General features: G+C 39.3%; 1 protein-coding gene across 1 annotated transcript; it reads left to right on the top strand.

Moving 5' to 3' along the window:
- Positions 1 to 476: 476 nt before the first annotated feature.
- DYRK4 (dual specificity tyrosine phosphorylation regulated kinase 4) lies at positions 477 to 25,736 on the top strand (the record flags this gene model as incomplete). The annotated part of the gene is made up of 14 exons (XM_080361202.1): positions 477 to 500; positions 4,342 to 4,425; positions 5,724 to 5,873; positions 9,837 to 9,966; positions 11,153 to 11,316; positions 11,722 to 11,858; positions 12,689 to 12,829; positions 14,858 to 14,996; positions 17,388 to 17,469; positions 19,200 to 19,372; positions 20,513 to 20,573; positions 21,139 to 21,268; positions 24,889 to 25,043; positions 25,498 to 25,736. 14 exons carry the CDS (start codon positions 477 to 479, stop codon positions 25,734 to 25,736), a joined length of 1,809 nt encoding a protein of 602 aa, XP_080217328.1.
- Positions 25,737 to 25,995: the final 259 nt, after the last annotated feature.

Raw genomic sequence — 25,995 nt, 5'->3', positions numbered from 1 at the left:
TTTTCCAGGCTGGCAGTCTTGGTGAGTAGATTTTACTTACTGTATAGCAAGGTTGCTGTGACAATTTTTGAAAAAATACAAGTTCAAGTGATTTTTGGTTTCACAAGCACATGAGCTCAGTGAGAAAGAACAGACTGAGACAGCAAGGAGAACAGCCAATCCTGTTATATTTGTCTTTCTTATTACTGACTTGCCATGATAAATATGGAAAATTATATTTGGCTAGAAGGAGGCTGAGAAAGGGAACAGATGGCCACCAAAAGAATACTAGAGCAGCTAATAGTCACTGGCATATTTCCGGGATAAAAATTTAAATCTGAAGCCAAGCAGAGGGGTTATCCATTTTTTTTCTGATAAGGGAACTGTGTATGAAACTGATCCTGCTACGCTCTGACTAGATGAAGGTGGGCTTCCTGAAATGCATTCACTGAATGGAATAAACAACCTCTATCCTGCAGTAAACGGATCTTGCAGTTATGCTGACAGAAATAGTTGACAAGGTGGGGAAAATGTTTATGTTCCTACTGTATTTTACGTGAGTGAGAGTGCGTTTGCTATGGCTTTTTAATATATAGTGTGATTTAACACCTACATTGCAGTCTCTCTGTGTTCTACAGGCTTTATTCACTTTTGATAGAGGACAGAGAGAAGAAAGTGCCCATTTATATGAGGAGACAAAGGAGTCTATATTTTTCATAGTTGTGTGGTTTATAATTTCTAAAATTCTAGTACATTTCTGATTTCTTTGGTAAAGTAGAAACTGAAAAAAATAAGCTGACATTTTAGGAATTATAAAAATGTGTCACAATTTCTGATTTTGCAGAATGCTGTATGCTCAGTGCCTAAAACTCCTTATGACTGCAGATGAGGTAGTAAATGAGGACATTGTTCTGTTTGTTGAGTGATAACTGGAATTATCAAGGTAATGGCCAATAATACATGATCTGAAGGGTTGGAAGAGCAGGAGATGATAGTTTGGGGTTGAAGTGCAATATTGGAGCTGTAGGACAGGCCAAGTGCTGTAGGAGTTGGACAGCCAGGGGTGAAATGGAATGGAACACTGAGAGCTGCTGCAGTTTTTCTTTAGGATGCATCCACCAGAATTAAGCCAGTCACAAGAGCTTAGTTGTAGTTCCCACACTAGATATACAGGGCTATGCTGGAGCAGCAGCTGATGGGTCATCTGGATCATTATTATCAAGTAAGTTACTGTGCAGACTAATTGATTAATGCACCTGCTCCCCATTCAGCCACTGGCAGGACTGTTGTAGGCACGGATGAGTTTTTCCATGGATAAAAGATTATGCTATTTACTCATTTGTGAGGAATGTTATGAGGATGATAAATTATTGATTTTAAGGGGGTTTGAATTAATTACTCAAAGAGTCCTGAAGAACTATAAGCCCTTGATAAGCAGGTTTTGAGAGAGACAAAGAGAATCGCAGATTTCCATTATTAAAACAAGGCACAGCTATGGGCTAATGGACTGACTTTGCTTTTGCAGAGTAAAAGGAGAAATGTCCATCTCAAAATCTTGCTAATGCTTCCCCAGTGAATGCACATTACATAGATTCTGAATTCTGGCAGCACATTTTCATGCTCACTTACCTGCTTCCTTAGTTCTTGCTGTGTTTTAAAGACATTTTGTGAATGGTTCATGCTCTCTTAATAAATACAATATATTTTGAAATACAATGCCATTTTGGAGTGAAGACTCTGCAGTCTCTACAGGTATGTACTGTTTCTTTGGTTTTCAGTGATAGCTGTTTCTTTCTAAAATCCTGTCTTCATAATGACTTGTATTTACAAAAGCACAAAGTGATCAAGAAACTGTCTTTAAATGGAGTGTAATGTTTTGATCAGCTCCAGAAACTGAAAGATGAAACTAGGTGGGAGTAAAGTATACACGAGGTGTGAGAAAAAGTATATCATGCATTAAAATTAATAGTCCTATTAGGAGCTCAGTTGATATAGAGTTATGAATGTGGATCACAGACTCATCTTTGTAACAAACAGGATTCTCCCTTGAAATGCAGAAATTTAGTTTGCATGTGAAGTGTTTGTCTGCAAAAATAGTCTGGTACTGGATTTTCCATAGGTATCTATGCAAATTCACACTGAAGGATAGTGACCACAAGGATATTTGGTGCACTGAGCAAAGTATCTCATGCTCTAGGACATTCATATGTAGGATGCAGTGATTCTCTTCTGGGGACATTTGTTGTGGTGACCCTGGAGAAGTTTTGTTTTTACAGCACATAATCCCTTATCCCTGACTAGCTGATCTCCAGTTCCAAAGATGGGAATTACTATGTCCTGCAAAGACCAGTCTTACTACCTTTCCCTTTGCTGATATTCTCCTCTGCTCCACAGATATCAATAACCTTTTATCTGAGACTGTACTCAATCAGCATAATAAAGCTAAACCCAGAGCTGTTCTCAGCTTGCTGTGATTATGAAGTTTACCCTTTAAGCTTTCAGAAAGCTTTACTTATTTGTGTGGGGTGTTTTTTTTTTTCCCTCCAACTTTTCAATGAAAAGGAGAAAATACCTGCAATGGACACTAATAGCACAGTTGTCCAAAGGGCAGTTTCTAGCTAGTCTGCCCAGCGTTAGTGGTGTCTTCATGGTTGATGGTAAGACAGTTGAACCTCCATGTCAAAGGGCAGCATTTCCTTCATGTGATTAAGTAGATTTACAAAACGAGTTCTCTCTCCACACTTAGTTTGGAAGTGTCTTCTAGAGGTCTCTAACCTCATCTCCAAGGATGAACACCCCACAGCCTCCCTGAACACCAATTCCATACTTCGAAAGCAGGATGTGTCACAGCCATTGTACATGAGTCTTCAGCTTAATTTGCACCTTTGCAGCAATGCTGCTGTGCCCTGGATATATTGAGATCACTGTATGTGCATGGATCAGTTTGTACACAAGCATCCTTCGCCTGCTACAGCTCCTATATATATATATGTGTATATGCAGTGTATCAGCACAGATGCAGCAGTCTAATCTGAGTTGTCCCTTATTCTTTCAGGATCAGACAGAGGCTCTTTCAGTGTCACTAGGCTGCATCTTGGCAGATGTTTTATGACACTAGCCAGCACAAAACACATTAAGCATACCCTTCCAGCATGTAAACATCTTTTCATGTGGACTAACTGAAGTTCATGACAAAAGCCTTTAAAAATTGATGCCCTGGCAGTGATACTGGCACCGGATAGGCTAAAAGTCATTGCAAAGAGCAAAGACTTTATCATCAGCAGGTGCTCTGCCCATGCAAGACTTCATGGCAGGTACAGGCCATGGCTGCACAACAGATAAACAAAAATACCATGCTGCTTTATTTAAGTATTTTTAATCTGCGGCTCACATCCATAAGATAATTTTGACTGCAAAATTGTTATTTTGAAAGTCTAAATTAAAGTTCCCTGCTCCAAGTTCCTCTGCTTCTAAAGAAAATATTGCTGTTATACAACTTCAGAACACCAATAGTGGAGCTGATGTGTCTACATGGATAAAGGTGTTTTTTATTTGCTGTGAGTGGAATGACATTGCCTCAGAGCCCAGGGACAAGGGAGCATTTTTGACCAAGCCCAGTGGGGTTTACTCCAGCCTCTAGAGCAGAGCTGCAAGCTGCTTTAGTCACACAGTTTTCAGTATCTTAAATTATCATAAAGATTTCTGCAATTCACTGCAGTCTGTTATTGGACAGAAATGTACAGTGCTACTTATCATGTTTATCTTTATAAAAAAAGCTGCCAAAAGCAGCAGCAAAAACTTAAAAATGATGCACTACTGAGCACTTTCCCCATGTTTCTTTTTTTTTGTATTTGTTGCTAATATTATCTGTCCATTGGAACCAGTGGATTTTTTTCTATATCTCAGTAAATTTAAACATTGATTTGTGTTTTTATAAAATTTTTACCACAAGTTGAATCGGTTTAATGCTGCTATTAACAATGGAAGGGCTCACAGTCCACCTTGTGACACAGTTTCAAGCTGCCTTTCCAAGCAGACCCACTATCTGCTTTCAAGCATATATTTAGGGGTTGCAAAGCCCCCCCCTTCCCCTCCGCTGACCACATGGACATATCAAGCCTGCCGAGAGGCATAACAGGGAAAGCAAGCTGTCTTTGCACCTGCCCACAAAACAGCTGTTCAACTGGGAAAGGAATTGCTGGAGCATAGAGCGTTATCAGCAGCTTTTGTGGTTCTCTCTCACATACTGTGTTGGCACAGGCATTGCCACAAAGGAAAGAAACACAGAAACCATACAGATATTTCAGGAGTATTTTTTTTTCCCAGAATAATTTTTATTAAAGCATCATTTAATGTTTGCAGTCTTCCCATGTGGATGCATTTTCTCAGTCTCAACTGACTGTTCAAGAGAGAGATCATCTGGGATCTAACAGAGTCTTCCATCAGGTATGTGACTCTTCAGCTGACTTTAAAAATATCTGAATGCTTGTTTTCTAAAAGGCCCCTTATGATAAACGAATCTGAGCAGGGGGAAGTCCTTTATTCCCTGCCCTCTTCCATTTCTTCTGTAGCTGTATGACTATAAGTGCCTGTTCAGTAGTATTTGAGGCATTTATTTTGCCTGGCCACTTTTGTTTCTTGCAGCTTTCATGAAAAGTCCAGTGGAATCTCAGTTCTAAGGTTTTAAAGATTTTCTTACAGAGTATTGGAAAGGAAAACTTACTCATTCAGGTTGGCTGGATTGAGAGCTTTGTTTCTTTGCTTTTTGAGAAAAGACCAAACCTCTCCTTTGTTGTCAAAAGCCTCACAAATATGTTTCTGTCCTTCCCCGATGACAAAAATTTCACAGACTTATATGGGTTATAGCCTTAACTCTCTGGATCTTGTTCTGCATTTGGTAGTGCATAGTTGAACTATTTCAGATGTGTTTCAAATAATTTCTTATTATTTGCCAAACAAATAGTCTACCTCAAAAATTGGTGCTGAGAGTTAGATTTCTCTCACTTTAGATATCCAAGAACATCCTTAAATAACTGACTTTAAAGAATGAGTGGTATAGAAATGTTTTGCAAATAATAAATGGAAGAAGTCTAAAGGAAGGACTACTAAACCTGAAGTTTTCAAATGAATTTATTTTTCAGTAAATTTTGCACAGAGCTTGTCTTTTCCTCACTAACAAAGAATACAACAAAGGGGCCTGGTCGAAGTGAACTCCATGGGAAATGAGGGGAAAGGAAATATTGAGACCTCAGTGCAGGGAAGACCCTCCCACTGTTTTCCCACCCGGTGTTTGGCAGCAGTCCAGTTCCGATTTCTCTTCTACCACTGGGAATAGCTAATGGTGTTGCCTGTCATTTACTCTTCATGCCTGCTTATTGTCCTACATATGCTTGTTTTCCCCACTTTGAGGAGTCCTGCTGCCTGGAACAGCTCTTCAGTTTCCAAGCCCAACCACCTTTTCCAGCTGAAGGAGTCACTGCTCTGATGCTGGGTGGAGATGCTCTTGTGGGGAAACTTTCATGCCCTAAAATGCGCCAGGCTGCCCAATGCCTGGACAACCTCTCCCTGCCCATTAGTACAACTATGAGCTGCCAGGAAATATCTGCTCTTTTCCCCTTCGCCATTATGTGCCAGAAGTGAACCATGCACATTTTCAAGGTTTTAAATCCCTCTAGTTTTCTAAGGTGTTACATCGAATTGCTTTGTACATTTTTATATAATATTTACTTATGCTTTCTGTTTAGAAAATCAGTCGCAGTGTTCTTTCCTTCCCACATCTGGAAGGTCAAGCAAAGCATGGTTTGGTCACAGACACTGCACACCCTCCCCCCTTTGAAAGCAGCCTTCCTCAGCTAACAAATAAGAGCTTGCAGAATGTCCTCCCTTCTTTTCAGGTGAGTTATAAAGCTCTTACACATCTTGTGTTTGACTGGTTAATCAGCCTCTCTCTAAGTACTGCTACAAGAGTGTCAGTGGCAAAGCATCACGTGTGTGTGGGAAGAGAGAAATAATTTAGTGTCAACATTTGCATCAGTTTCTGTTTTCAGCCATAGTTAAAGAGAAGAAAAAAAAAAAGGGAAGAACTATAAAGAGTCAAATAGATAAATTGCTTACCAGCATGGTTGTGTGTATCTCCAAATATTTTAATGGACATCCAGCATCACAGGAAGTTTTTAAATTCATCTTCACTTCTTCACTTTTGGAATTCCTTCTTTCTCATGTTTTTCACAAATCCCACGTACATTCACTGTCTGTACATCATTACATCATCAGCATTCTTCTTTTCTTGGCAACCATGCACTGATTTTTGAATATAGCTTTTGTACCCTCTGACACTGACAGAGACTGATCTTTTGTGTCTCCATCCTGTCCCACTTCTGTGAGTGATCAGGGCTTTCACAAACAATGAGGAATTATAAATAAATTTAGGAATAACTTGGGTAGGAAGGGACCTCTGGAAGACATCTAGCCCAACCTCCCACTGCCAGCAGTGCAAAATTGGAGCAGGTTACTCTGAGCCTTGTCTAGTTGGGTTCTGAATATCTCGAAGGATGGAGAGTCCACGTCTTCCCAGGGCAACCTGTTGCAGTAGCAAACCACTCTCATAGTAAAAATGTTTCTCATAATATCTAATCAAGATTTCCTTTGTTGCAACTTGGATCCATTAGCCACATACACATCTTATCCTAGGACCATGCACCTCTGAGAAGAGTCTGGCTTTGCTTTCTCTATGCCATCCTGTAAAGCAACTAGACAGCAGTAAGATCACTCCTGAAGCTGCCTCTCTGCAGGCCAAATGAATATATTCCCTGCAGCCTCTCCTTGTACATTATGTGTTCCAGGCCCCTGGACCATTCCTTGAACTCTTCCCTGAATTCACTCCAATTGATCACCATCTTTTCTTGTACTAGGAGACCCCAGACTAGAAACAGTACTCCCAGTGTGGCCTATCAAATGCTGAAATGGGGGGAGGAGGGGGCACTTCTCCCACCCTGCTGACTATCCTCTTGCTGACAAAGCCCAGGGTGGGTTGGGCCACCTTTGCTACAAGGACACACTGCTCCCTCATGTTCAGATTGTCAGGCCCTTCCCTGCAAAGCTACACCCTTTCAGTTGTCCCCCAGCCTGTCCTATTGGACAGGCATATTCTGTTCCAGGTGCGGGTTGTAGTATTTGACTGTGTTCAACTTTAGAAGATGCATATAGCCTGTTTTTCCAACTTGCTGAAGTCCCTTTGGATATCAGCTCTGCTGTGTTCTGCAGATTTGAGAGGGTGAACTCATGAGTAGTCATTAATAAACACACAAAACTGTACTGGCCTTAATATTGATCTCTGAGGGATGCCACCGGTAACCAATGACAGTCATTGGAACCCAACCATCCAGCCAATTTTCCACTCACATTATGAAACATTTATGTAGTTCATATCTCACTTCTTACATTTCAAGGATACTATGGGAGACTGTCACAGATCTTGCTGAAGTCAAAGTATACAACATCCACTCATTTTCTCTCATTGGCCAGGCCAATCACATCACCAGAGAAAGCAGTCAAGTTGTTCAGACACTATTTGCTTGCAACTTATGTTGGCAAATCCATACTGGCTGTTCCAAATTAACTTGGCTTTCATTTGGTTGGAAATGGCTTCCAAGAGGAACTGTTCCATAGTCCAGCCAGGGACTGAAGTAAAGCTGACCAGCCTGTGGTTCCCTGAAGCTTCCTTCTTGCCCTTTTTGACCACAGATGTGATGTTTACCTTTTCCAAATGGTCAGAAACTGCTTCCAATTGCCATTGACTTTCAAAGATGACAGTGAGATGCCTTGCAATGACATTGGCCAGCTTCTTCCACACCTTCAGGTGCATCCCATCTTGTCCTGCAGACTTAGGTATATCTAGCTACTTAAGTGGTCCCTAATTATGTTCCTCTAGTGCAGGTAAGGTTTCTCCACACAAATGCTGCTTCTAGATTCCAGGACTTCAGAGGCCTGAGGGCAAAACTCACCAATGAAAATCATTGGGTACCTTGGTCTTTTCCAAATCCTTGCTCATCAGGTCCCAAATTCCACTGGGCAGTGGATTCACATTTCCCTTATCCTTTTTTGCTGGTTATGTTCTTACAAAAACTGTTCTCATTGACTTTCACATCCCTTAGCAGCTGCAGTTCCAGCTGAGCTTTGACTTTCCTAAACATGCCTGCATGTTCAGGTAGTGTCTTTTACATGTACCCCAGATAATGCATCCCTGCTTCCACATTTTTTGTGCTCTTTACTCTGTGCCTTGTCAGAAGTTCCCTTTTCATCCATGCAATGTTTACTCAACTTTCTGCATGTTGGAGTGGACTATTCTTGTGCTTTAAGGAGACTGACTTTGCAAATCAGTGAGTTTTCCTGATTTACTTTACTCTCCAGGGCAGTCTTCCATGGGTTTATGATGAAAAGATCCCTGAACAAGCCAAAAGTTGCTTTCTTTGAATATCAGAGTTTGTAGTTCTACTGCTTGTCTCACTTCTCTGAGGATTTTAAATTCCACAATCACATGGTCACTGCAACCAAAGCTGCCCTTCCCTGACCTTCACATCCTCAACCAGTTGTTCCTGGCATGTGAATATCAGGTCCAGCAGCACATCTCAGATCACTCTCATTAAGAACACAGTTCAGAAACCTCCCAGAATGATTTTGCCACTTCAACAGTATTGAGGGGACTCAATTACCCCATGAATATCAGGGTAATTTTTTTTAAGTAATGATGACTCTTCCCTGATGTACCTAATTAAACACTGCTCTTACAAAGTTAGCAAAGCTGTTTGCAGACACTCTTGCCTGCTTCATCAGATGGATCCTGTTCATGCTCAGCAGTTCTTGTTCCTCATCCTACATTCATAGAAGCCATAGCCCTCTCTGAAGCTTCAGTCAGGTATTGATCCATTGGATGCAATGTCTCCAGCTGAGTCTTTTCCCCTCAGTGAAGGGACTGATGAGAACATGGCCTGAGCCCTCACACACTACATCCTTATCCCAGAACACACTGTCTTCTGTCACCTTCTCTGGCTTTCTTTTATCTCCGACCCTCCATCATCTCTTCATGGCTGGATTTTGTAGCCTGTTCTCTGTTTTCCAATTCTGGGAGCCCTGAGAATTGACATGTGCTGAGATCTCGATGACCTGCTGATAAAGGTGACATCTATATATCCTTTCTTCTGCAATTTGTTCCTTCAAGTGCTTCCATACCCACACAGGCCAATTCATTTCCCATTCATGCCAGTCTTGATGTTTCTGTTACAAATGTGGGTGTGCAGAGCCAAGCTGGTGTCCCTGCAGTTCTGTGGGCTGCACAAGCCATCTCAAAGATTCTAGCACAACTCTCCAGTGGATGTGCCAAATAAAATCTGAGATGATTAATACCTATTAGATTATCTTTCCTGCCCTCTCTACTAGGAAGACCATACTCAGACACTACCCTAGCTCATGTGAGTTACTGCAACTTAATCAAACCACAGCACTTTGTAGCATTTCTACAAAGTGAGTGCCCATGTATTGAATTAACCTGAAAGATGAACTTCCTTCTCTTATTTAGAAATTTATCTTTCCATCATCTGATAGCCTCTAGTGCTATTGGCAGAATTTGCTCTCTGGGTAAGTAGGGTTTTCTAGTCCCCAAGCACACTTGTTCTGTCTTGTCACAAAGTTGACACTCAGCAAATCCAAAATAAATATTTTGCAGCTTTGTCTTTGGGTTGTAGCATTTTTAATAATATATTTTTGTATATATTTGTATAATTGCAAATCAGCCGACTGTTCATGAAAATATCTGAAAGCAAAATTTACCAATTTCCTTTTTTTTTTTTTTGGCTTGGCAGGAAAACAGAACTCAAGGCAATTTTTCCCAGTTTAACCTTCCAGACATTCTTTCTGAAAGTGATACCAGAGTCCAGACAAAACCATCAGAACTGGAAAGCGCCAGCATCAAACTGCCTATGACAGCTTCAGGTAGAATACAACAGAGCATGCTAAAAAGGCTGGAGTGATAGGCTGTCTGACCAGATAGGGAGTGTGTGCAGTCAGGATATTCAGTAACCAGAGGTCCAATGCTAAATGGCTACTGAAACATTTAGTCAACAATTTGGAGGAATGGAATATGGGTAGGATTGTTGATTTCTCAAAATCTTACTCAGGGATCTAAGCAATAGGGGAATTAATAGACTAACACAAATATACAAATGAGAGAAGTATGCATTAAACGAAAGAATGTGTATTTGTCTGACTCATGACAGGTCATGTAAGTGACAGCAATATTCTCTTACAGTGTTAAGACACTTTCCCCACTTGCTTGTAGCTGTGTCACATTTTCTCTATGTGAGCTAAATTGCATTTTGGGAGTTCTCAGATCTAGAAAGTTTCTGGCAGAGTTAATTTATTTTTAGAAGGAGTATAGGAAAAAAAACAAACAGTAACGGCCTTTTGCTGTGAAATGGTTTAGCATCCCTGCATTAGTGGGTGAAGATCTGCCACTGTGTAACAAAACACCCACATGCATGCTTAGAGAACACGTTGATTTGTAATGCTACTGTCTGATTATTTATCTAGATTTAAATTATGTAAGTGGAGGTGTTAGGATAGCTGAAATGTTTCTGTGCGGGAAGAATCTGAACTAGGAGAACAGTAGATTTGGGCCCTATTTAATTCCTAACCTCATGCATCTGAACTTGACATTTTCTAACAGAAAAACAGGTATTTGAAAGCTTTGGTTAACTAAAACTTACTGCAATTATATAAATATGACAATCAAATTAATGAAAACATACAATTTTTAACATGTAAGCTATGAAGCTTGCTGAAGCAGACAACTGATGGGGTTTTCAGAAACATCGAATTAGCTGACTTTCCTCAGAATCAAATAATTTTTACCTAATCTTAGAAGTCTTGCTGACAGATTATGAATGCTTTATTGAATATGATACTGTAAGTCAGAAAAAGAAACATAAATTTGTGCAAAATGTCAGCGTTGTAGGATCATAGGAATGTTGGTTGGAAGGGACCTCTAACAGTCAGCTCCTCAGCCTCCTGCTCAAAGTGGCATCCTCTACTGTAAAATGTGCAGTTGTAAAAGCAATTTGCCATCAGGTTTCTGACATTTTATTGATTTTTGGTTTTATATTCTTTTTTTCTGATTTAGAAGCTTTGAAAAATTTTAGAAACCAGTTAACAGTCTATGAGCAAAAAGAAATTTTAAATTATACAGAGCTATGGTTTCTTGGGCTGGAAGCTAAAAAGATTGAAGGTTTGCCTGAAACCCAGAATAATAATTGTTATGATGATGAGCATGGTTCCTACTTAAAGGTAAGTGGAAAAATTATGGTATTCATTTTCAGCTCATTAAGTTTGTAGTGACTGTCTGCCAACCCTTAAATGATCTATGTGAGATAAATGTTGTTTCTAGAAGATAAATATTCACATAGTGAAAACATCAGTACCAATCTCTTTAAAACTCAGAAGAGAATCCTAAAGACAGACCCACTTTGCATCTCATTCAGGAATGATCCAAGGTAGGTGGATTCATGAAGCATGCACTTGTTATTTTCTCGGTCACCCTTGTTTAATGTACTTGCTATCAAGTACATGAACTGCACACTTGCTATCAGTCCAGCATCTTTCATAGACAGCAAACTCACACACACACAAGCTACTTTAAAGCCTGATCTTTGTCATATTACCTGGACCTGAACTATTTGTTTTCTTTCGAAGGTTTTACATGACCACATTGCGTACCGATATGAAGTGCTGGAAGTGATTGGGAAAGGGTCATTTGGGCAGGTGGCTAAATGCTTGGATCATAAAACCAATGAATTGGTGGCAGTGAAAATAATAAGGAATAAGAAAAGGTAAGACCACTGTTGACTTTAAATCAGTACAATCAGCTCTTTGTTATATAGGCAGTGACAATCTGGGATAATGTGGACAAAGCAAAATAAAACTACCTGTACATCAGGCTTTCATTAAACACAGTGAGAACAGAGTGAACAACGATGATGTCAGGGACTCAGAATTGGCCTGAGTGTGGTGCACACACAGTCTGTGAAAGCAGGCACAGTTTTTCCAGACTTAGAAGGTCTCTTTGACACAGCTAATGCACAGCCCAGGTAACCAGCCCTGCATGACTGAGACTGGCTATGGTCCTAAGCAACCTCTTCTCTTTATGTGACCAGTTATAAATTTTTAATTGAGTTTAGCTTGAACCAGAGACAATGGAGCAGATGAGAATGATACTGTTGAGTCCAGGAACAGCTGTATTCCAAGTTATAGCTGTTCAGTTTTCCCCCTCAATGAAAACTGAAGGTAAAGATGGTCTTCAAAACTCACTGTCTTACTCTGGGAGGTGTGAAATATGGTCCTGTCCGAGTAAACAGAAGCATTCCTATGGACTTTGAAAGCACTAGGATTTTACTCTGGAAGCTCCTTTGAAACTGTTTTTCATTAAAGCATTTTTTCAGACAAGTCAAAATAACTACTCTTAAATGCTATGTCAGGCCAGTACATTTAGACTAGGAAACAACCATAATGAATCAAAGCTACATTAGTTAACAGGGGTGAATGGTAAGTTTTTGATCATTGTCCCATATGTTGAGTTTACACTAAGATTGTGGTGTTTGTAGCATTTGTAGAAATACAAATTAAGTTAATGTTGCCAGTCCAATGTCCTGTGCTATTTCAGATTTCACAGCCAGGCTTTGGTAGAAGTAAAGATCCTTGATGCTCTCCTGAAGAAGGACAAAGATGATACTCACAATATCATTCACATGAAGGAATACTTCTACTTTCGCAATCACTTCTGTATTTCCTTTGAACTGCTGGGGTGAAGTATATATTTTCTTTTACACAAATCTTAAGGACTATTGTAGATTTTGTGCCTTACAAGCTTTAATTTTTATGTCTTCTTCGGAAGAATTTGTAGCTTTTAATGTTACAAGAAACTAATAATCTCTAAATACAAACTGCATAACTGAGCCTTTGGACATCAAAGGTGAATGGAAAAAGGCCCCATCAAACTTCACACAGACCTGATCCATCCCTTTTTTTCTGTGGTGTGCATTGAAGTCTTCTTCCCTGAGAGACCTATGGGGAAAAGAGGAAAACAATGAATTCAGGACTGGTAAACTTCAGGGTATATAAATACGAATAATATTAAGTAATTTTAAAATACAGCTGCTTTTTGCTTTCTATGAACCTGTGATGCAGGACACATCTTGGGAGGAAATTTGGAGAAATTTTAGAGAAGGCAGGTTATTTTATTCACCAGTCTCCTTGCAATCAGGGCATCAATTGGGAATTATGGAGGTTACCTATAGCTCCCTATCCCTTAAAATAGAGCTCTCACTGCTGCACACGTTATAACCCTTGTTGAAGATTCATCCTCAAATGGAAGGCTCGGTATCAAGGAGACCTAAATTCCTTGTGTTGCTGCATGTGAGTGTGTCGCTCAGATACACAGGGCTAAGAGTTGACTCCTTCTCTTCAGGGAAGACACAGACCAGTCTTTTCAGAAGGCTGCTCTGGAAGCTTGTAGGAAAATGTTCATAGGATAGACACTATATTCAGCTCTTCACAGAAGAGCTGGAGACTGGTTGCCATATAAAAATATTTTTTTGGTGAAACTTTTATTTAATCTAAAATACAGTGAAAACTCTTTAATTAATGAACTTTCTTCTCCATCAAGTCTGGTAACTTGCTTCTGAAGGAAAGGGCCTTGCTGGACTACAGTGGTGTACAAGTGGAGAAGGCAGAAAGCTACACTTGTTTATGTCCTTGCAGATACACGTGGTCCTGCTGAGGACACGTCTTGAGAAGATATTTCTGAGGACATGCTTATGCATCACTTCCATAGCCACCATCCCTGTGGCCATCTCCTCCTCTGAAGAATGACCACACATGAAGCACTCAGTACTAGTCAGGGTGCAGGCCAGGCTGGGGGCTCCACAAGGCTCTGGTGCTGGGACCTATGGGAGCTCCCTCAAGTCCATTGGGACAGGGTCTGACAGGCAGGAGCAGGGCAGCCAGAGAGCACTGGGGCAGTGCAGACCTGGATACAGGGATGGGACAAGGCTGGGTTGAGACATGGGCTTGCGGGTGGACCACCTTGGTGGGACCCATAATAGGGCTGTGGGGAGCTGGAGACTAGCACTGCTGTGGCATTGCTGGGGCAGGGGGTGATGGCTCCAAGGGGGCTGACATCGGGTCCTGGGCCTTGGGGATGTGGAGGGGCTCCAAGGTGTGCTGAACAGGGACATCAGGGCTGGTGGTGCCCTTGGGGTCTCAGGGTAGGGCTCACATGTTGCCAGCCACACTTGAGAGAAGTTAGCAACATCATTTAATGCACTACAGGGAGGAGCCAATGGTGACAGCAGGAATACAAAAACCTAACGGAACCTGAATTTCTGTGGGTATTCATCCAGAATGTTTTAATGCTGATTAAGGACTTTTTAGAGAAAAAGGATTTACACGAGGTGGCAAAGCGAAGACAAATGAGAATGAAAGGAAACTGAAGAAAATCTGTTTCTCCCAGTTCTTTGATGATTGTTGTTCTGCATGAAAAACAGCACAGCTGCATAATATAGCACGACGTTTAGCAAGCAAGCAAGCCCACTGACATTATGCCTTCTTTAGATCTGGAGGCTCAGGGAAATGTTTGTGCATACTACATGCAGAAGAGCATTCTCAAGAAGGAAAATAGCTAAGACATTTTCTTCTGCATGAGTCCTCTCTCATGTAGGAAGACAGGCTAAATATCCTCTTAATGCACTGTAAACTCATCATGCCTTTAAAAATAAGTTCCCTAATATCTTTTCTGCTTTCTGTGTTCTCTTCCACCCCGCAACCTTCACAGAATAAATTTGTATGAGCTGATAAAAAAGAATAATTTCCAAGGTTTCAGTTTGTCTTTAATTCGACACTTCACTCAATGTGTGCTGAGATGTTTACAAGTGCTCTACCAGGAAAGAATCATTCACTGTGATCTGAAGCCTGTAAGTACAGTCATTTAATAACCTGTTATTCTTTACAGAATATATTATCTTAATCTCATTTTTTATTGATCAAGAGGAACTCTCAGAAGAATCCTTAAGCTCAACAGGGTATTTATACAGAAACGAGTTTATTTCTGACTGTATTAGTACTAGAGTTGAGTGATTCTTTCCACTGATTCAGTTCATCCACTGCATTATTATATGAGATCATGTGGTTGCCAAAAAGTATGCAAATACGAATTAGATTAAGTTATTGACTTTTTGCTGAGAGAAACAAAAAAGTACCTGTGAAATTAAGTATTTCAATATGAGGGACATTATAATGCAAAGAGATATTCACAAAGCAGTCTGTTTCAAATTATCCCATTAAGTCTATTTAATTTTGTATGCATAATTATAAAATTAAGTAGCTTAGTAAATGACAAAGCAGTTCTATAGTACTTTAGGGTGCTCACCTGTTTCTGGAGGAACATCTGTGATCGAGTTCCTGCTGGTCTATCTGCTAGGTATTCATGCTAGGTGAAACATTTCCATTCTCCTTAAACCCCAATCTTAAACTTATGCAATTTTCTGAGATTTCTGAAGTATTTTAATTCTATTTTAATTTCAGGCAGGCTTTTCTCTTGATTTCTTTTTCAAAACGGCAAATGAATCAATAGATAAATAAATAAATAAAGAAATAAATAAATAAGCTCTCAAGTAAAAATGCTAAGGATTAAATTCTCCTCTCTCTTTGCTTAATGTATCTTGACTCAGAAGTCAGAAGAGTCACATAGTCTTTATCCATTGTCTTGCCAACATTTTTGCAAGACGAATTTGCAGTGAGAAGCAAGGCTTGCAAGATAACCAAAATATCTTAATCAGAAACATTTTAGTCCAATGGGAAATCTCTTTCCAGACAGCCACTGACAAAGAATGAGGTTGACAAATCAATGAGCGTAGTCTGTATTTAAATGGAATAACATATTATTGAACGTTTAGTGAGTTAACTAAAAGATAATTTCATTCTCATTCTACAATTGTACAGTTTCATGAATTTAATTTATGTTGCCTAAAACTCACATCTGTTATTCCATCTGCATCCTATGATATTTCTCAACATAAAGTAGTGTATGGAGTTTCTCTGGACTCCATGCTTGGTAATCACTGCTCCCAGACTCTGGTTTTGCAGTTAACCAGCTCCCTTGCATTGTGGGAGATTCAGTTTTAGAGACAGAGTCCTACCATGAGCATGATGGGATAGGTAGCTGCAGAGAGAGGATACTTCTTCCTGTGACAGAACGAAGAACAGCTGGGAAGTGAAAGTCACTCTTTTACTTTCATCAGTAGCAGCTTCTCCCTCCTATCATGCACAGCATTTCCTTACGAATCCACTAATTACCGAGGAAACTACTTTGTCATTATTTGGTATCAACCTGAGAACTACTCACAGAATCACAGAAGGTTAGGGATTGGAAGGGACCTCAAGAGATCATCTAGTCCAATCCCCCTGCCAGAGCAGGAACACTTAGACGAGGCTACACAGGAAGGTGTCCTCTGTCCTTCTAAGCTTTTACGTATAATCACTTTAAAACTAGTTGATAAAGGTAGCCATCTCTCTGCTGAGAAGTGGAGAAGACTGTGTGATCAGAAGAGAAATCAAAGGAAATCCTTTATTTACATAGATTTTTAATGAGGATGAAATTCAGCTTGTCAGAAGAAAGCTAATAGGCTATGTTTACTCATCCATGTGAATATTCCTGAGCTAGCTCTTAAGAGTTTGAGTCACTTCTCCAGCTGGAGCTGTAGGCACACAGTGCTGTACCCACCTGCACCCATCTCATCACCCATAGAACCCTACCATTTCTGTCCATCACTACCTTGGGATCTCCACATCCCACTGTTGGAAGGCAGAGCATGGTGTGCTTACAGAGAGTCTGGAGAACATTGAAAGCAGTAGAGGGAAGAACTGTGAAGTACAACCCATTTGTGGGGCAGGGGCTTTCTGTGGTTACAGAAGAATGATTCTCGTTAACTTAGCACAGCAAGCAACCAGATGGAGTTTACCTTTTGCTAGATTAACCACAGTGAATTTGAGGGAGCTCACTGCACACACAACAAGGTTTCTCAGTGTGCAGTGGCTTGGACTGTACGTGAGGGACACCAGTGTCCATGTCCAGTTAACCTTCAAACTGGGTAACTTTACAAATCTCCCCTTTGCTTTGGTTAATTGCGCATTAACGGATAGCTAGTCATGTTAGTAAATGAGTTTCCAAGGAAGTTGTACTTCAAAGCTTTTATTACATGGATAAGTGTAAAACCAATGTGTTATGCATTATTTGTTTTCCAAAATGTTCATTTACCTGATGTGGTGTTAAAACCCTTTTTCCCCTGTGATTTTTTCCTCTTTAGGAGAACATATTATTACACAACAAAGGCCAAGGTTCAGTTAAAGTTATTGATTTTGGATCAAGCTGCTATGAACACCAAAGAGGTTTGCAGAAAAGTCAAGTTGATGTAATTTTCTTAATAAGCTTTCTTAATTTAAAAAAATGGGTAAAAACTTTCTTTGGTTGAGCTAATTAGAATCTGATTAACTATTCAGCCACTGGTGGTGGAACAAACACTGGTAGGAGACAAGTAAGCTATTACTGTGCTTTTTCTTTGTCCCAAACCTGATCAGCTCCTCTACTCCTTTTGAAATCAGAATTGCATTTGCAAGAGTGGTTAGCTGAAATAGGCCTACGAGGATAATCCCAATACTTAACAAGGAGTTTATCAGGTCCAGAGAGCCTTTCTTAACAAGATTGTTAAACTATAATTGGTACTTTTTGGATGAGTGAAATGTGGGCAATAGGAACTATGCATTTAGTTTAGAAAGTTTAAGTTCTGTCTTATGTTATTCCTATCAAATATTGAAGTAGAATATGCAGGAGATAACAGAACAAAATTTGTAAAGGAGAAATGAATGTATAGAAATTCACCTAGTAATAAATCTTGACATAATAGACATATTATAAAGCAAGAATGATATCCTAATCAGGAATGCAAATATGATCTGTTAAAAAAAGAAGAATAAGTAAAGAAATCTGCACTGCATTTTATTAACTTAAAAAACAAAACTAGTCTTAAATGGCTCATATTTTTCCTATGAAAGATTGTTATTTATATTGAGCCAAACCAGTTCATCTGTATTTTGGGATTCAGATTTATATCCCAGTGTTATAGGAGTGTGTAATTATTTTAGGTTGGCCCATTAAGTAAAAGGTAATCAGAGAAGTGGCCTGAAATATTTACAGAGTAACAAATTGAAACATAAAACAAGTGAAAGATGGAGCATGACTGAGGAGACTCGATCAGCTGAAACAAGAATTGGTACAACCCTCAAAGTGGTGGAGGATTAGAGAATAGAAAACAAGAGGTCAGCTATTTATTTGTGACAAGAATGACAAAAAGCAGACAACAATTATGTAGTTGGTCGAATCCACAAGGGCACAGATTGCCACCATGGTACTCTAACTGTGCAGATTTGGTTTAGTCACATATTGTGCAGTGCCTAATTTTCAGGGCATTTTCCTTCCAGAAAGTTGTTGAACATGTGGGGATACAAAGAAATGCAGAAATATAAGCAAAGTAACTATCAGAAAGATAGGAATAAAAAAATAACAGAGCTTGCATTATGTAATTGTGTTCAATTGTCTGAATGACAAGAGGTAAAAGAATCAGTCTACTCACTATGATAAGTCTCAGTCTTGGAATGAGGTGTTTTGATGTTTTGTATGGGGCTATAATGCATTAATAAGGAAATAAGAAGGCAGTAGGAGATATTCCCTAGGTGTTAGTGAAATCAGTATTTCATACAGCGCAAGCCTGTGAAAGTGAAGAACTGTTGATTGATGCAAGGTGAAGACCTCCAAATAGGAAAACAGACATGGAGTAAGCTGAATCACAGCATTAGTAGAATAATTTCTTTCAGTGAAACTTGTAGAACAATTTCCAAATAGAATAGCGGAAAGCATATCAACTGTTGATTTTAGGATGGGGTTAGAAAAGGTTTTCAGAGCCTATGTAAGCAATCCCTTAATGTCACTTAATCAATAGAGTAGATATATGATGCTCTGTGATGCCTGAACATGTATTTCACTTTTCTGTAATATCTTGAATCCACATTTCTATCCCAATTATGATATTTTGCCTCTTGTCTAATTTTTTGTTTTGATATAGTGTACACCTATGTTCAGAGCCGGTTTTATCGCTCACCCGAAGTGATTCTTGGTCATCCTTATGCTATGGCTGTTGATATGTGGAGCTTAGGCTGTATTATAGCTGAGCTTTACACAGGCTACCCACTGTTTCCAGGGGAAAATGAAGTTGACCAACTTGCTTGCATCATGGAGGTAACTTTTGGGTTTATCTTTGGAACTGCATACTCATTTGATAAACTACACTGCCAGAAACAAAGAGGAATCTCAAGAGAAGAATACAGTTGACTACGGGCGGGCCTTTTAGAGGGAGGTTTATTACAGTCAAAGGGCTCTTTGAGAGGATGACCTCTAACACAAACCTGTTATTTCCATTTCATGTGCTGAACGCCTCTTTGTACACTCACTGTCTGGTTTCTGAAGGAAAAATATAATTATTTGGTCAGAATTTGTATGGAGAAGTTAGAATAGAAGAAGCATATCCACTCATAACAAAGCAATCTGCTCATAACAGGCTCATATTTTTGTAGAAATCAAATATGTTTGGGTCAAATCAGATCTCCTTAGTCCAGACTCCTGCTGAAAGAGATATTTTTGCTAACATTTGATTAGTCAGCCATGTTTTTCTGTTGCAAAACTTGAAAACCTCAAAAGCTTGAGCAGAAACTCTCTGGGTGACCTGCTCAGCTGCTGCTGTACTCTCCTTGTGATAAAGTTTTTCCTAATACTCACCCTGAACTTCTCAAGCCACAATTTGTGGATGTTGCCCCTTCTTACACTGTCTGCCCCTACCAAGGAGTTTGGCTCTGTCATCTTTGTAACTGTTTTCCAAAGAGTTTTAGGAATGTACCGTCCCATCTCCTACCTCAGCTCACCTACCTGGTGCAAACATTAGAAGTGGTACAAAACTGACCCACTGTAAGACAGTTAGTTCCTCCATACTGATCACTAAACTGCAACCTGATGTTGAACTCAGCCCCAAGTTCTGATCCTTCTAGTGTCATGTTAGTTTGTAGAAGATTGTTCAAAGACAATATCTCTCCATATGGCCACCTACATGTGTCATTAACAGTGTTTGTTCTTAGAGTCTTCTGTGGTACTGAAGAAGCCAGCGTCATTCCTTATAGTTCACATTTTCTGTGTACAGATCTCTCTAATCCATCAATTCCTTCCACAAAAAATGACACAAGAGGAAATGGTTTATAGACATTTCACAATAAATTGCTATGTTCAGCTTATTTTCTAATGGGCGAGAGTAAAATAGCCCATCTCTCCTGACAGTTGCTATGTATGTTTGTGAAATGTAACTCCATGACTTCGATTTCTGTCTTGAAGGTATTGGGTCTTCCACCAGCTGATTTTATCCAGGCTGCATCAAGAAAGCGAACATTCTTTGGTAACTGTTTCTGATTGTTTGTCCTTGCAATATTCCTCCCTTCTAGTTAATCAGGAGTTCATGTCACTGGTAGAGAGCTGGGTCAGAGACCCTTAGCTCCTTCTTAGCTGACGAAACTTCTCTCAGAAAGATGTATTGAAAATAAGCAGATGGGTAACATGAAGCCTAGAAACGAACCCAGTGCCGTGCTTTTCATGGTTTAAGGGGTCTCTCCTTGCCAAAGTGAAAGGGAAAGGATTGGGAAATCCATTCCACTGTTACTCATTAAAAAATTTATTTCTAAAAGGAATGCAGTGGGCTTCAGGAACTAATTTAGATTAGGCTCTTTCCCCTGGGTATGATTTGACTTGGGAAATTACACAAAATTTAAAAAAAAAATCAGGGTAGGATGCAGTCTCTAGAATATAACAAATATTGTTTGCCACAAAACTGGCAGACTATCAATTCAATCCAACAGAGCAAAACTGGAGTTAGTGGGTTTTGTTAGTACTGGTTTTGCAACTCTCTTAACCATGTAGTGAGGATTTTTAACATAATTATTTGAGCACATCTTTATTTTTTTAAGATTCCAAAGGTTTTCCTAAATCCACAACTAACAGCAAGGGAAAGAAGAGATGCCCAGACTCCAAAGACCTAAGCACAGTGCTGAAAACCCATGATGCTGGTTTCTTGGACTTTCTGAAAGGATGTCTTATGTAAGTTCATAGTTTTGACTTACATGCAGCTGGCTAGTTTTAACTTTGCTAACATTGTCTTATGCTTAAAGGCTGGGTGTTTTTTTTTTTTTTTGTGGGATGTTCTCGGGTTTTGGGGCTTTTCTTGGTTGTTATTTTTTGTTGTTTGTTTATTCCTAACAGTAGCATTTGGGTAACTATTATTATTCACAGCTTACTGCAGGGAGAAACCTTTGCACAAAAAGACTAATAGGCTTAGTGCAACGTACAAAAGAAAGTTGACATCATCATATCTAAAAGCAGATCTTCTGATGCTGGAGACTAAACTCTAAAAGCAAAGATTTTTTACCAATTAAGGCCTTTGTATTAAATTCTTTCTGCTTTATCTAAGAAAAAGGTTCATTCAGATAACACAGATAATATTAATGTACTGTCCCAAGGCAATGCGTATCTGGAGATCAAAGTTGAGTTTATACTTAGATCTAACTCCCACTCTGGTGGGAAGAAAATCTTCCGGTTTCCTTCAGGAGTTCTCTTGAGAGCTGACTTAGCTGGCTTGAATGTCTTGACTATATTTTCAGTGCTAGGCCTTGGGAATGGCAATCAGGTGATAGGCTGTGGTACATGTATGAAAACAGTTCTGCTTCTTTGGATATCTGCTTACAAAGATCTTGCTGTCTGCCTGCATGTTCCTTTGGGTGAGATTAGATTCTTTAGCTCCAATATCCCATACACATCCCCCTCAGCAAAGCATAAAAAGGCAAGGTGCTTTCAGACATATCTCCATCCCAGAATTAATGGTATTTTTTGCTTGCTTCTTGCCTGTGGTGGCTGATGAAGAGAACTACTGAGCACGGTTACTAGCATGTTACGTAATAGTTTGTGTGCTGATTTAAGCCCTTTTCTCCTTATTATAGTTATACTTATTTTTCATCGTCAGCAGCCATGTTGCACATTTCAAGAATTATTTGATAGACTATATTTTTCTGTTCTTTTGATTGGAATAATTTTTTCTAAATCACTGGAGCTCAGAATGCAAGAGTCTAATGTCTCAGATCCTGTCATTTCTAGGATAAACTGTTGACTTTACTCCAGTCAAGGATTTTGTTACTGAATACCTAGTATGACAAGTGGTCTGCAGCTATTTTCTTAAAGGAAATTGATGATTTTGTAAACTGCAAAGTGCAAATAACATGTGACTGTTGACAGGCTTCACAAAAGGTAGAAATCCCAAAGATTCTCTATGCCAGGAACTTTTAACCTAGTATCACAGAATAATTTATATTGGAAGTGACCTCTGGAAGTCATCTAGCCCACCCTCTCGCTCAAAGCAGAGCAAAGTGGAAGCAGGTTGCTTAGGATCTTGTATGGTTGGGTTCTGAGTATCTCCAAGAAGGGAGATCCACAGCCAATAGTGAATCACACTGACAGTGAGAGCGTCAGTGGAAAAGTGTCTGTGTGTTTGTGTGGGGCAAGAGAGACATGATTTAATGTCACCAGCATTATCTGTTATCACAAAGTAAATGGGGCTTTTGAATAGATGAAGTATTGTGAGAGAAACAAACTATTTCGTGGCTCAAACTTGATCATGTGTCTTTTCCAAGGCAGTCAGGTTACTGAATGTTTTACAGGGTGAGACCCCATGGACCCAGCTGGTATGAGGTGTCATTTTGCTAATAGGTCTTTTTGCTTAGGAGATGGTTACTAATGAGGTTTTACCTATCCATCAAACTAAAAGGCTGAGTATGCAAGAAGAAACTTTTGTCTGGTTGCCTGAAATACTGATGTCTTGCATAGGTGCAGTAACACTTTTGGGGTCAGCTTGGATCCTAAATTGTGCTATGTAATGGCAGCAGAAACTGATCCCACACCTTCCCTAGTATTACCTGTATCTTATGCAAGGCTAGTATTTTGTGTCTTCTTTAGCATTGATTGTAACTTCCTTTCTAGCAGTTTGGTAGTAATTTCCAAAGGAAATCCGAGCTAACTTGTGGTTACAGTAAAAAAATAAAAATTTAAAAATCATCTCTATCTGTTTCACAAGGAGGTTGCTTTTAATATTCGCTGTGTGCTAAACCTGTATGAGTCATTGATCCATTTTGGTTTGCTGGATGAATCAGAACATTTAGAAAATAATTTCAGTGAAGCGAAAAGACCCTGTAAACTAGTCATTTCAGGCCATGCAGGAAAAAAATGTTATATGTTAGGCTTGTTTAAATTTTCAAAGAAATGAAGCAAGGTTTGGAATGAAAACCCTTTTTGAGACAAAAAGAATTGAACTATTTTGTCTTTTTCAGTTGCCAATCTCTGTCTGTTCAAAGCAGCTTGATACATTTGCCATGACTTCACAAATAGTTTTGTTTAACTTGTATACAGCTGTTTTGTGTATGAAAACATCAGACCAAAAAAAATTCACTCAGCTTTTGTGATGACAAGAATCTGGGTTTTTTCCTACATTATTTCTGCACAGTTCTGGACAGCACTGAGATTAGACAAATCAGAACAAAATAATCTGCAATTGATATAGAGATTAGTAACACAGATATTAGGATTGATATGTATGCAGTATGACTGGTAAGATATCTGTGTTTGAACACTGGAAGAAACAGCAGAAGAGGGTTTGAAAGAATGGCCTGTATTTGGAACAGAAGACACTGGTCCCACCTGTGAAATCGGGGAACGTGTTGTCCATGTCACAGCCAGGACATCTGTGCTTTGATGAGACCACGACAATGAAAAATCTCAAAGCTCACAGCAATTGCGTGGCAACAAGGTTGCAGAATATCACATGCACCATTCATTTTCCTGTTAGCCCAAAAGGAAAACAAACATATATCCCAAAATACAAGGAAAACCAGACCACAAGTAGCTACCTTTCCTAACATTTATGGAAACTGAATTTAGCAAAGTCCTGATCTGAAGAACCATGCTCAAACAGCAGGTGACTCCTAGAGGATATAGATCCGTCTAAAGGCATCATCACCAATCATGAACAACTCCAGAGATGTGATGAGGACTCAGTAGCTGACAGCTCTTGTCCTCTATGTGACACACAAGTGATCTTGGCCAGAACACTTGGTACTTGTGAGTATGCGGGTGTGAGAACTGAGTGAATGAAACCTGTGAGAGGATAAAGTTGATGTAGAGATTTAAAAAAAAATTAAAAAATAATAAAAAAAATTCACTTCCATAATACGATCTCATATGTTTTGTTACACTAAGTCTGTACAGTAGTTCCAGGTGCAGTTAAATTAGGGAAGACATATTTTCATTAATTACCCTATGTCTCATTTGTGTTCCCTTTCTTGGAGCTTGTATGGACAGAACATGTAAAGCTTGAAACAAATATTGTGTAGGATCCCTGCCCTAATAACACTGTGAATTGCATATTTTTGTATTTAAAAACGGTTTGATGCTGCAGAAGGTTTAATTAGCATAGCACACAGTGCCGAAGTAAATAAAAAGTTTAGAAGGATGGAGAAGATTAGATAAGATTTTTCCTTGTTTTCAGTTAAAATTCTTCTGTTTCAAACAGTGTCATCATGACATGATTCTTGGGAGACAATACTGAATCTTTTTGCTTAAACTGACTTTCAGCTAGAGCTACTGTTAAATAACTATTTGTCTACCATGGTTTTAAGGTGGGAACCTGCCTTACGCATGACTCCCGATGAAGCAATGAAGCATGCATGGATCCAGGAACCAAAAATATATAGAGCAAAACAGAAAACACAGTCTTCAAGGAATCTGAGTGATGCCTCTTTCTCTACACCAGAAAAGAAAAAAGAGAATATTCGTAAGCATGTGTTACCTGAAGAAATAAGTGTATTTATGTCAGTGTTTGGTATTTCTTTGTATTTAATATCATCTGTTTGAAATAAGGTGAGGTGATAGAACACAGCGTGCAGATAAGAGATGGTTGCTGGAACATGGTGGATAAAGCCACTATTTCTCACTTCTGTAGAAACCCATTACTTATGTTTTGTAGTGGCTGCCAGCAAGAAGACTGGCAGTACTAAAGATGGACACAGAAAGATCTTTTCCCTCCTGATAGCAACATAGTTCTGGTAACTGACACCACACCATAGTGCACTTCACTTTTAGAGCAAAATAATGCATCAATGGTGGTTGTAAGATCCCAGAGAAAATATTCAACTGATTTTTTTTGGTGAATTTATGGTGATCATGTGTTTATCTACTGCTAAGAGTCTGCAGTCTTACTCTATCATTTTATTTATTTATTATTATAGAAAATATCTGGAACGACACGACTGATGAAGTGAGGAGTGAACTGGCTGAAAGACTGACTCCCACTGGCTCCTCTGCTGGCACAACAGAAAATGATGTGCAGAATACAAGGAAACATGTTATTCCAGAGAAACATTTGGAGACTCAAATGCTGGAAAAGCCTATAAAAAGTGATCAGGCAGAATGCAGTGGTGAAACAACTCTTCCAAAAAATTCTTTTTTTTCCCCACCAATTAAGTAATACACAGCACAAGCAATGATCGGTTCAGTTGCATACCTGGTGTATTTTGTAGATATTGTTTGTACTCAGGAATATAAGCTGTATCTGTCTGTACCTGGGCTTTGCACATTGTAAGTATATTTAATGTTCATTTTACCCTGAAATAGTCCAGGCAACCAAAACAGAATTTGAAAACCATTCCTTTTCCTCATCCATAATCTTGTTGTGATCAGAGATCCTTCACAACCAGCAGCAATAAAATGGAGACTGTAGAGGTGGA

Source organism: Nesoenas mayeri (assembly GCF_963082525.1).
Source record: "Nesoenas mayeri genome assembly, chromosome: 1".
NCBI classification, from domain to species: Eukaryota; Metazoa; Chordata; class Aves; order Columbiformes; family Columbidae; genus Nesoenas; species Nesoenas mayeri.
Note: the sequence above shows the minus strand (reverse complement) of the source record. Positions and strands in the feature narration are given on the sequence as shown.